This window comes from Schistocerca cancellata, chromosome 5 (assembly GCF_023864275.1).
Source record: "Schistocerca cancellata isolate TAMUIC-IGC-003103 chromosome 5, iqSchCanc2.1, whole genome shotgun sequence".
Lineage (NCBI taxonomy): Eukaryota > Metazoa > Arthropoda > Insecta > Orthoptera > Acrididae > Schistocerca > Schistocerca cancellata.
In genome coordinates, this window is record NC_064630.1 from 153672489 (window position 1) to 153685946 (window position 13458).

At 36.3% G+C, this 13458-nt stretch overlaps 1 protein-coding gene across 1 annotated transcript in view; it reads right to left on the minus strand.

Annotated features, from left to right (window-relative positions):
* Window positions 1-268: 268 nt before the first annotated feature.
* LOC126187419 (cytochrome c oxidase subunit 7A, mitochondrial-like) overlaps window positions 269-13458 on the minus strand; it is a 39971-nt gene continuing 26781 nt past the window's right edge. The window contains exon 3 of the mRNA XM_049928490.1: window positions 269-800. Within this exon, the coding sequence (XP_049784447.1) occupies window positions 663-800 (138 nt within the window). The 3' untranslated portion in view covers window positions 269-662. The remainder of the gene's footprint in view (window positions 801-13458) is intronic.

Genomic DNA, 13458 nt, shown 5'->3' on the forward strand with positions numbered 1-13458 from the left:
GCTACCTGATTCTTCTTACAACAGCTGGCCTTCACCTCTTTCATGCCTCCACCAAGTAGCAGAGGTTTTCTTTTCTTTCATACTCTTATCCGTAGAAACTGCGAAATACTTTTCTCTTTCTTGTTTTTGTCAATGTACAGAAATACTCTATGGTTATAAGGTTTATCATCAACAAAAACTTTCCAACTAATAGTTATATCTTCAAACTTCTTTCACAGCATCAGTTTTGTATTTGGTAGTGGAAGTAAGATAGAAGTAGGTACATCAGTTTTATCTCACATAATGTTTCTTCTCTTTACTCAATTGCTACATATACATAAAACAAAAACATATTAAGTCATTACAGTCACACAGATTTAAAACTGTACGCTGGACTGATGTGAAGTTCAGGTCGCATCTCCGTTGCCAGTTAACAGAAACAATCACATTAATGCACTTTTAACGAGCAATGAGATTTATTTAAGATATGACATTCAAATTAAGAATAAACAGAAAATAAACAATGTTAATAATCTTTGTAACAATTCACTGTAAACACTAAGTACTTCTCAGTATTTATTAAATGCAATTTACAGATTTATACAGTCACCTGCAATAACTTACAGAAATGAGAATCTGCCTGCACTAACTACCTCTCCCATTTACACAAAGAACTAATACATCTACTTTCTAGGCACTGCCATATCATAGTAAAATTTGAAGGTCATGCCAAGTCCAACAGCACAAAGTCCCACTGTTGTATGGTACAGTACTTTGTCCACAATTCCACCTTTGAGAAAAACGGGAAGGCCATCATTAACCTGGAAAAAGAAACCAAAGAAGAGAGTGTTTACTTTATATTATCCAAGCACATGCTATGCAAATCTTACTCTTCGTACTTTTTCATGTTTTTCTTATCTTCTATTTTGTGCAAATATTCCCAGTACCTGCACTCAATAGTTTCATTACACTTGTTGCTAAGACACTATCTACAATGTTCTAATTGTGGATTACTGTGGGCAAGTGGGTTCAACTGAACATTACTGGCAAGTACAAGTAAACTAAAAAACATATCAAATATTCGTAACTTATGACAGTGTCTGAAGACAATGGCTAGATCAGGTGGCATTTTTATGAATTGTATGAACTGGAAGCAAGGACTACCACTCAACAAATCTGCTATATTTATTTACTTGCTCTCTTGTCCTGAAATTGGAAGCAACAGTACCATGTTATGCCAGATACTGAGAGATTACGGCCATATGAACAACACTAGTGGGACAGTTTTTCTGGTAACTTTATTATTATTATTATTATTATTATTTCTTTCTATTCTCAGACGTTATGTCTGGTAAAAAATGGACAGTGACGCGGACCTTGATCAAGCGTGACTTCCTTTTAACTCTACGGTATATGTTATATTGCATTTAGGAACTTTCGGGTCATTGAACATTTATCAATAATTACAGATTTTTGTAGTTGTATATATATATGTTTGGATGTAGCTGTATTGCATTGATGTACTGGTGGATATAGTGTGGTATGACTCCTGTAGTAGATAGTATAATTGGTATAATGTCGACTTTATCCTGATGCCACATGTCCTTTACTTCCTCAGCCAGTTGGATGTATTTTTCAATTTTTTCTCCTGTTTTCTTCTGTATATTTGTTGTATTGGGTATGGATATTTCGATTAGTTGTGTTAATTTCTTCTTTTTATTGGTGAGTATGATGTCAGGTTTGTTATGTGGTGTTGTTTTATCTGTTATAATCGTTCTGTTCCAGTATAATTTGTATTCATCATTCTACAGTACATTTTGTGGTGTGTACTTGTATGTGGGAACGTGTTGTTTTATTAGTTTATGTTTTATGGCAAGTTGTTGATGTATTATTTTTGCTACATTGTCATGTCTTCTGGGGTATTCTGTATTTGCTAGTATTGTACATCCGCTTGTGATGTGATCTACTGTTTCTGTTTGTTGTTTGCAAAGTCTGCATTTATCTGTTGTGGTATTGGGATCTTTAATAATATGCTTGCTGTAATATCTGGTGTTTATTGTTTGATCCTGTATTGCAATCATGAATCCTTCCGTCTCACTGTATATATTGCCTTTTCTTAGCCATGTGTTGGATGCGTCTTGATCTATGTGTGGCTGTGTTAGATGATACGGGTGCTTGCCATGTAGTGTTTTCTTTTTCCAATTTACTTTCTTTGTATCTGTTGATGTTATGTGATCTAAAGGGTTGTAGAAGTGGTTATGAAATTGCAATGGTGTAGCTGATGTATTTATATGAGTGATTGCTTTGTGTATTTTGCTAGTTTCTGCTTATTCTAGAAAGAATTTTCTTAAATTGTCTACCTGTCCATAATGTAGGTTTTTTATATCTATAAATCCCCTTCCACCTTCCTTTCTGCTTAATGTGAATCTTTCTGTTGCTGAATGTATGTGATGTATTCTATATTTGTGGCATTGTGAACGTGTAAGTGTATTGAGTGCTTCTAGGTCTGTGTCACTCCACTTCACTACTCCAAATGAGTAGGTCAATACTGGTATAGCATAAGTATTTATAGCTTTTGTCTTGTTTCTTGCTGTCAATTCTGTTTTCAGTATTTTTGTTAGTCTTTGTCTATATTTTTCTTTTAGTTCTTCTTTAATATTTGTATTATCTATTCCTATTTTTTGTCTGTATCCTAGATATTTATAGGCATCTGTTTTTTCCATTGCTTCTATGCAGTCGCTGTGGTTATCCAATATGTAATCTTCTTGTTTAGTGTGTTTTCCCTTGACTATGCTATTTTTCTTACATTTGTCTGTTCCAAAAGCCATATTTATATCATTGCTGAATACTTCTGTTATCTTTAGTAATTGGTTGAGTTGTTGATTGGTTGCTGCCAGTAGTTTTAGATCATCCATGTATAGCAAATGTGTGATTTTGTGTGGGTATGTTCCAGTAATATTGTATCCATAATTTGTATTATTTAGCATGTTGGATAGTGGGTTCAGAGCAAGACAGAACCAGAAAGGACTTAATGAGTCTCCTTGGTATATTCCACGCTTAATCTGTATTGGCTGTGATGTGATGTTATCTGAGTTTGTTTGGATATTAAGTGTGGTTTTCCAGTTTTTCATTACTATGTTTAGAAACTGTATCAATTTAGGATCTACTTCGTATATTTCCAATATCTGTAGTAACCATGAGTGGGGTACACTATCAAAGGCTTTTTGGTAATCAATGTATGCGTGGTGTAGGGACCTTTGTTTAGTTTTAGCTTGATATGTCACCTCTGTATCTATTATCAGTTGCTCTTTACATCCACGTGCTCCTTTGCAGCAGCCTTTTTGTTCTTCATTTATAATTTTGTTCTGTGTTGTATGTGTCATTAATTTCTGTGTGATGACTGAAGTTAATATTTTGTATATTGTTGGTAGGCATGTTATGGGGCAATATTTAGCTGGGTTTGCTGTGTCTGCTTGATCTTTAGGTTTCAGATAGGTTATTCCATGTGCAAGTGTATCAGGGAATGTGTATGGGTCTGCAATGTAACTGTTAAATAATTTAGTTAGATGTGAATGTGTTGAGGTGAACTTCTTTAGCCAGTAATTTGCTATTTTATCATTTCCAGGGGCTTTCCAATTGGGTGTAGAATTAATTGCTCGGGTGACTTCATGTTGCAAAATTATCACTTCAGGCATTTGTGGTATCATCTTGTATGTGTCTGTTTCTGCTTGTATCCACCGTGCATGCCTGTTATGTTGTACCGGGTTTGACCATATGTTTCTCCAGAAGTGTTCCATGTCTGTTATGTTTGGTGGATTGTCTATTTTAATGAGTGTGTTATCCATTGTTTGGTAAAATCTCTTTTGGTTTGTGTTGAATGTTTGGTTTTGTTTCCTTCTATTTTCACTTTTTTTGTATCTTCTAAGTCGTTTGGCCAATGCTTGTAATTTCTGCTTTTTTTCATCTAATTGCTCTATTGCTTCTTGTTGTGAGATTTTACCTAACCTTTTTCGTTTTTTTGCCTGATATTTCATTTCTTATAAATTGTGTTAGCTGTCCGATGTCTTAGTTTTTCTATTCTGATCTGTAGCCTGTGTTGCCATGCTGGTTTTGTGGGTTTCTTCTGTGTGTTGGTTTGTTCTGATCTCTGCCTGGTGTGTATATTTAGTGTAGTGAGTGCTCCTATATAAACCAGTAGTTGTAACTCTTCCATAGTTGTGTTCTCATTTATTTTGTTGTGTATGATTGTGTTGATAGTTTTTATTGTTGTTTCGACTTGTGGGTTATTTGGCGGTCTATGCAAGAATGGTCTAACGTCTGTATTTGTGTCTTTGTATTCTATATATGTCAGCTGAAATTTCTCTTCTATATCTAACACGTGTGTCTCTTCGTGTTCTATTTGTGCTTGTTCTGGTGTCTGTCTTAAGATTTCGTTTTCCTCTGATTGTTTAATTGATGTGTGTTGGTCTTTGTTTGTTTGCTCTGAGATGTTTGAGTCCATTACTGTATTTTCTTCTTCTTCTGATTGCACATTATTTTGTTCCAGTATTTGTTGTACTTGTTGTTTGATGTTTTCTAATTATGACTGGGGTATCCTGTTATTTTTTATTATTACACGGATCTGATCAGCTAGTCGTTGTTCTGTTAAAAATTTTAATTCTGGGTATCTGGTAATAAATGTTGTGTATACTTGTGATCTGTATCCAGTTGTGTTGGTTCCTAGGTTTGTTGCTTGGTAATAACAGAACATGAGGTGTCGATTAACTTCATCTGACCATCTCATCCTCTGTCTTTGTTTTCCTTCTAGGGTGGTTGCAGGAAGCATATCCTGCAAAACACCTCTATTTGGATTTAAATCATTTTCCAGTTGGCTAGCAGTGTCGTTACATTTGTGGGCGGGCATAGGGTTCACGCGTCGTCCCCGACCATGACGGCACTTGTCCGAGGCTTCTTTAGTTTTGTCCTGAACCAAGTAATCACACTAAAAGGGGGGTTAGCCCTATTAGTGGTTTGTTCTTTTCGTCGCCTTTCACGACTGGCAGAACATACCGGAGGCCTATTCTTTTCCCGGGCCTCCACGGGGCTCATCATCATCATCATCATCATCATCATCATCATCATCATCATCATCATCATCATCATCATCATCTTTCCTTTCTCAGACCTTAGGTCTGGTTAAAAATGGAACGTGACGCGGACCTTGATCAAGCGTGACTTCCTTTTAACTGTATGGTATATGTTACATTGTATTTAGGAACATTCGGGTTATTGAACATGTATCAATAATTACGGATTTCTGTAGTTGTATATATATATGTTGGATGTAGCTGTATTGCATTGATGTACTGGTGGATATAGTGTGGTATGACTCCTGTAGTTGATAGTATAATCGGTATAATGTCGACTTTATCCTGATGCCACATGTCCTTTACTTCCTCAGCCAGTTGGATGTATTTTTCAATTTTTTCTCCTGTTTTCTTCTGTATATTTGTTGTATTGGGTATGGATATTTCGATTAGTTGTGTTAATTTCTTCTTTTTATTGGTGAGTATGATATCAGGTTTGTTATGTGGTGTTGTTTTATCTGTTATAATCGTTCTGTTCCAGTATAATTTGTATTCATCATTCTACAGTACATTTTGTGGTGTGTACTTGTATGTGGGAACGTGTTGTTTTATTAGTTTGTGTTTTATGGCAAGTTGTTGGTGTATTATTTTTGCTACATTGTCATGTCTTCTGGGGTACTCTGTATTTGCTAGTATTGTACATCCACTTGTGATGTGATCTACTGTTTCTGTTTGTTGTTTGCAAAGTCTGCATTTATCTGTTGTGGCATTGGGATCTTTAATAATATGCTTGCTGTAATATCTGGTGTTTATTGTTTGATCCTGTATTGCAATCATGAATCCTTCCGTCTCACTGTATATATTGCCTTTTCTTAGCCATGTGTTGGATGCGTCTTGATCGATGTGTGGCTGTGTTAGATGATACGGGTGCTTGCCATGTAGTGTTTTCTTTTTCCAATTTACTTTCTTCGTATCTGTTGATGTTATGTGATCTAAAGGGTTGTAGAAGTGGTTATGAAATTGCAGTGGTGTAGCCGATGTATTTATATGAGTGATTGCTTTGTGTATGTTGCTAGTTTCTGCTCATTCTAGAAAGAATTTTCTTAAATTGTCTACCTGTCCATAATGTAGGTTTTTTATATCTATAAATCCCCTTCCACCTTCCTTTCTGCTTAATGTGAATCTTTCTGTTGCTGAATGTATGTGATGTATTCTATATTTGTGACATTGTGAACGTGTAAGTGTATTGAGTGCTTCTAGGTCTGTGTTACTCCATTTCACTATTCCAAATGAGTAGGTCAATATTGGTATAGCATAAGTATTTATAGCTTTTGTCTTGTTTCTTGCTGTCAATTCTGTTTTCAGTATTTTTGTTAGTCTTTGTCTATATTTTTCTTTTAGTTCTTCTTTAATATTTGTATTATCTATTCCTATTTTTTGTCTGTATCCTAGATATTTATAGGCATCTGTTTTTTCCATCGCTTCTATGGAGTCACTGTGGTTATTCAATATGTAATCTTCTTGTTTAGTGCATTTTCCCTTGACTATGCTATTTTTCTTACATTTGTCTGTTCCAAAAGCCATATTTATATCATTGCTGAATACTTGTTATCTTTAGTAATTGGTTGAGTTGTTGATTGGTTGCTGCCAGTAGTTTTAGATCATCCATGTATAGCAAATGTGTGATTTTGTGTGGGTATGTTCCAGTAATATTATATCCATAATTTGTATTATTTAGCATGTTGGATAGTGGGTTCAGAGCAAGACAGAACCAGAAAGGACTTAATGAGTCTCCTTGGTATATTCCACGCTTAATCTGTATTGGCTGTGATGTGATGTTATCTGAGTTTGTTTGGATATTAAGTGTAGTTTTCCAGTTTTTCATAACTATGTTTAGGAACTGTATCAATTTAGGATCTACTTTGTATATTTCCAATATCTGTAGTAACCATGAGTGGGGTACACTATCAAAAGCTTTTTGGTAATCAATGTATGCGTAGTGTAGTGACCTTTGTTTAGTTTTAGCTTGATATGTCACCTCTGTATCTATTATCAGTTGCTCTTTACATCCTTGTGCTGCTTTGCAGCAGCCTTTTTGTTCTTCATTTATAATTTTGTTCTGTGTTGTATGCGTCATTAATTTCTGTGTAATGACTGAAGTTAATATTTTGTAGATTGTTGGTAGGCATGTTATGGGGCAATATTTAGCTGGGTTTGCTGTGTCTGCTTGATCTTTAGGTTTCCGATAGGTTATTCCATGTGTAAGTGTATCAGGGAATGTGTATGGGTCTGCAATGTAACTGTTAAATAATTTGTGTGTATGTTTGTGTTAGTTTGTGTGTCTGTCGACCTGCCAGCACATTCATTTGGTAAGTCACATCATCTTTGTTTTTAGGTATATGTTAAATAATTTAGTTAGATGTGAATGTGTTGAGGTGAACTTCTTAAGCCAGGAATTTGCTATTTTACTATTTCCAGAGGCTTTCCAATTGTGCGTAGAATTAATTGCTCGGGTGACTTCATGTTGCAAAATTATCACTTCAGGCATTTGTGGTATCATCTTGTATGAGTCTGTTTCTGCTTGTATCCACCGTGCAAGCCTGTTATGTTGTACTGGGTTTGACCATATGTTTCTCCAGAAGTGTTCCATGTCTGTTATGTTTGGTGGATTGTCTATTTTAATGTCTGTGTTATCTATTGTCTTGTAAAATTTCTTTTGGTTTGTGTTGAATGTTTGGTTTTTATTATTATTATTATTATTGTGTCAAACATATACAACATCATTAATGCATTTCATTTCACGGCAATTGTGATTCCAAACACAATTTATTAATTTTTTTATTATGTACAAGAAACTATAAACAAAACTTTTATGAGGATGTTCTCCTTGGAAAACAAAAAGTGATTTCCAGCACTGTTTATGTCTATTGAGTAGATCACTATGTAGACAACAAAGAAATTTAAGTTGATCACAGGTAATTCTTCAGTGAGAAGCATGGCAATTCATGCTGTTATGGTTAAGAATAATGAGCAATATGCTACAGTAGATTTCCCAGTTAAGAGTTAACCTTCGCTACTTTCAAAGGAACTGCAACCACTCAACATGGCTGATTTAATCCATGATCATGTTATGTGCAGGTCTTAGCCAGAAATGAAAGTGACAGAAATGGAAGCTCCAGAAGGCCAAGTTTTTTTTTTTGTTTTTTTTTTTTTTTTTTTTGGGGGGGGGGGGGGGGAGATGACACTGCATTTATTGATGTTTTCATAAAACCCATGAGAAGGAAAGGCGTAGGAAAGTGTATGATTGCAAATATGTTTTCAGGCAGGGATTGTACACTTTAATTATAATCTATTCTTACAAAGTTTTTTTTGCAGAGTTCTTGTGGACTGTATTGTGTAAAATCCTTTCTCAGATATTTATTTGCCTTTTGTTTTCTTGCCTTTAATGAAAATATTAATAAACAGCTAATATTGAGTATTATTTCAATTTTTTGCTGTGCAAGTAAAGTAAAAAAGTTTAGAAATTATGCCAACATAAATGGTTCACAAAAATGCCTTTTTTTAACCCTTGGCCATTTGGAGTTCCAACTTCTGTCATTTTCATTAACAGCCACATCCTGCTTATACCATGAAATTAGGGCCAAATTAGTAATATGTTTAGGTATGATCCCCTTGTTTAGAAACTCCTCGAACACAATAACTCATTTTACATGCATACAACACATCCTGATAACAAGGGGCCTTCAAACTCAAATCATCTACATTCTACTCACTAGCAAATGTTAGTAGGATTTCTGCACATCTCATGCATTTTCTTTAGCAATTTTGGGGGGCTCTTATTCAGAGCTTTACATAGTAGTATCTAAACTGTTAAAATTAAACTAATGAATGAATGATACTATCTTAAAGGATGTGTACCTCATATTCCATCAATTTTGAACACATGCTATACGCCTTGTTTCGGAGTTGGGTAATAATTGCTGGCTTGGTTGTACAGAACTTTTTTAGAAATCAATCTTTCAATTTTATGCGCCAATGAAAAGCACTATCATATCTCAAGGCATATTCCTGACTTATCTTCTCGGACACCAGGTATTTTACGAGTCTCTTGATATCCAATTCTTCTTATATCATCCTAATTTTTCACCAAGCATGCATACTGCACCAAATATCCTTTATCTCTGCAGGACTTTCAAAGATCATAAAGTTTCCCCATAAATTTCTTCACTCATCTAGTATTGCGTCTTTTACTTTCAGTCAAAACTGACATTCTGTTACAGTACAGTAGTTATCGAGCTTTCCATGGCACATATTTCACTTCTACACAATGTTGAGTTTCATACATACACTTTTGATGTTTGATATCAGTACGTACCAGTCTCTATTACTGAAACGAACCTATATTTGCCTCCACCAATATTCTGCCTTACTCTCCACATGTACGCCTGTCTCCACTCGGAAACTTTTCACATTCTCCACTGCTTCTTTGACAAACACCAAACATCTAAAACCTTCCAGACACTACAGTGAACAGACTGTAATCATACGAACTACATATCCAAGTGTAATTACTCGTAAGTTCACACACACTTCATTACAGTCTTCTTCTGTCACTATCTCTCTGTTGAGTGTGGACCCCAGAGACACCTGACAAATGTAGCTGCTGGCTCATACCTTGTAGGCAAGCTGAAGTTGAGCCAGAACACTTCATAAGATTTATCAACCAACATAACATCAGATATATTTACCTTTTTTCTTTTAATCCAGTCACCTTATTTGATTCTCTTGAAGTTGAGGTCCTGATACTCACTGCCTCTGAAATCACGTCTGAAGGCAAAGAAAGGCCAACTTCTTCGTAACTTCTATTCATCTCACATAAAAGCATGTCCACTACTTTCCTTTTACAAATATATATTTGCTTGAATGGATGTACAAATCATTACAGTGACATCTGAATTAAAGTAGAACACAACTTTGATACTACATGCACCTCTATGGCTCAACATGACATTCAAGATTACAATATATTTCATCTTCCACAAAACCATCTAGTCTTGCTTTATTGTAGGAGATTGTGGTTGCTCCCTAATGGTCAAACCACTGCCAAGCCACAACAAGAAAAGGTAAAAGCCTCTGCTCACAGCAGGTTAAGCAGTTTGTCATCACACCTTGCCATCTTCTCATACTCCACACCTACTCTTTAACATCTGCACATACAAAAACAACCACCCACTCACACTATATGTTTTCCAACTTACTCCCTACTTAATGTTATTCTGTCACAATCATCCTTCTTTGTACTACACAAGGAATGAAATGTCATTTGCCTGAACGGCAAGTAACAGTTCCAAGTCCACACACATTTCTTCAGACTCATTTCTTGTCACTATGTTGAGTGTGGACCTCAGAGATGTCTGACAAATGGTTGGCTGTAGTGGATGTAGTGGAGAAGGAGTGATGGTCTGCGTTTTGATTGGCAGCAAACTGAATGTGGGTGTTTATGACTATAATTTTAATTTGCAAGCTCCCCAGATAACAAAAGTCTGTAATTTCATATTAACTGTATCTGCCAATCAAGTGAGGGGAATTTGTGGCTGAAGGAAAATCAGATGCATTTGCTAGACTGGTCCGCTATCAAAGCTTTATTGCCTCCCATTTAATATTTTTTAGATGAACTAGATAAGGAGTTGTGTGCCAGCCGATTCTACAAGTGTGGCTTCAGGAATGAAACGGACATAAGCTGCCTTTAGATGTAATGATCAAATTGTTCTAAGCTCTGATAGCATGTCTAATATTTTATGGATTTTAAACACCAGTTCATGACCTAGATTCTATACTGACAATTTCAGCAACTCCTAAGGCAACATTTGGAGTTAAAATCCTTCACTATTCTGAATCTCTCGCAAAATTAGTGGTTCCCCTATTATTATGACTTCAACCCCCTAATGTGAGGAGCCACACTGGGAACCAGAAAGAAAGACTAGTTTAGCTTCAGATGTTTTTTGTTGTAAAAGGAAGTATCCATCGAGAGATTTTGATGCTCCAATAAAGTGCAATTTCTGAGGTGTCAACGAGTGTGTTAATGATTAGACTTTTAAAACTATCAAAATTCCATTACTGATGATTGACACATTTAAAGGGCAAGGACTATCCCTAGCTTCCAGAAATGTTAGTTCCTATCTTGCTGAGAAAAGAGGGATATGATTGGGAGGGTGGAAGGAGGAGATGTCTCTGCAACCCTAAGTTAAAAGGGACAACCCCCCCCCCCTCCCCTGTAGTGAGCCCAAGTCAAGACGAAGATAATGAGGGAGGTGACAGAATAGGTTACGGTAAAGATGAAAATAACAAAAAAGCTGATGGAAATTCGGTAAATAAGGAAGTACTACCAATGAAGAAATATGTAAGGGTAGGAAATGGGGGGGGGGGGGGGGGGGGTGTTAACAGAGATTAAGCATAGGAAGCTGGTGGAATGCAATATGCTGGAGAAGAAACTTCCACTCTGGAGTTCTGGGAAAATGGTGCTGGACGGGAGGATCCAAACGGCTCATGTGGTATAGTAGGCACTTGGGTCCAATGAGTCCTACTAAAGAACATACTCAACCAACTGTGTACAGTTATGCCCCCAAGGTATACAATTGTTCTGCATGCATGCAAGAGTTCAGCTGCCAGTGGCAATTATTCTTATGTAAAAACCCATTTATTGAACATGTTAGTTGGCAAAAAACATTTATTGTTTCACATGTTGCTCTACCTTTCTGAAGTTTTAAGATTTTAAAAACTAGTTTCCCCAAACAAATTCTTCAAATCAAATTACTCAAATTACTAATGGGTGTCATCATGTTGTTTTTGTTGTGGTCTTCAGTCCAGAGACTGGTTTGATGCAGCTCTCCATGATACTCTATCCTGTGCAAGCTTCTTCATCTCTCAGTACCTACTGCAACCTAAATCCTTCTGGATCTGTTTAGTGTATTCGTCTCTTGGTCTCCCTCTACGATTTTACCCTCCACACTGCCCTCCAATACTAAATTGGTGATCGCTTGATGCCTCACATGTCCTACCAACTGATCCCTTCTTCTAATCAAGTTGCGTCACAAATTTCTCTACTCCCCAGTTCTATTCAATACCTCCTCATTAGTTATGTGATCTACCCATCTAATCTTCAGCATTCTTCTGTAGCACCACATTTCGAAAGCTTCTATTCTCTTCTTGTCCAAACTATCTACCGTCCATGTTTCACTTCCATACATGGCTACACTCCATACAAATACTTTCAGAAATGACTTCCTGACACTTAAATCTATACTCGATGTTAACAAATTTCTCTTCTTCAGAAACGCTTTCCTTGCCATTGCCAGTCTACATTTTATATCCTCTCTACCTCGACCATCATCAGTTATTTTGCTCCCCAAATAGCAAAACTCCTTTACTACTTTAAGTGTCTCATTTCCTAATCTAATACCCTCAGCATCACCCGACTTAATTCCACTACATTCCATTATCCGCGTTTTGATTTTGTTGATGTTTATCTTATATCCTCCCTTCAAGACACCATCCATTCCGTTCAACTGCTCTTCCAAGTCCTTTGCTGTCTCTGACAGAATTACAATGTCATCGGCGAACCTCAAAGTTTTTATTTCTTCTCCATGGATTTTAATATCTACTCTGAATTTTTCCTTTTGTTTCCTTTACTGCTTGCTCAATATACAGATTGAATAACATTGGGGATAGGCTACAACCCTGTCTCACTCCCTTCCCAACCACTGCTTCCCTTTTCGTGCCCCTTGACTCTTAGAACTGCCATCTGCTTACTGTACAAATTGTAAATAGCTTTTCGCTCCCTGTATTTCACCCCTTCCACCTTCAGAATTTGAAAGAGGGTATTCCAGTCAACATTGTCAAAAGCTTTCTCTAAGTCTACAAACGCTAGAAACGTAGGTTTGCCTTTCCTTAATCTATCTTTTAAAATAAGTTGTGGGGTCAGTATTTCCTTACATGTTCCAATATTTCTACGGAATCCAAACTGATCTTCCCCGAGGTCGGCTTCTACCAGTTTTTCCATTCATCTGTAAAGAACTCGCGTTAGTATTTTGCAGCTGTGACTTATTAAAATGATATTTCAGTAATTTTCACATCTGTCAACACCTGCTTTCTTTGGGATTGGAATTATTATATTCTTCTTGAAGTCTTGAGGGTATTTCGCCTGTCTCATACATCTTGCTCACCAGATGGTAGAGTTTTGTCAGGACTGGCTCTCCCAAGGCTGTCAGTAGTTCTATGGAATGTTGTTTACTCCAGGGGCCTTGTTTCGACTTAGGTCTTTCAGTGTTCTGTCAAACTCTTCACGCAGTATCGTATCTCCCATTTCATCTTCATCTACATCCTGTGCCATTTCCATAATATTGTCCTCAAGTAC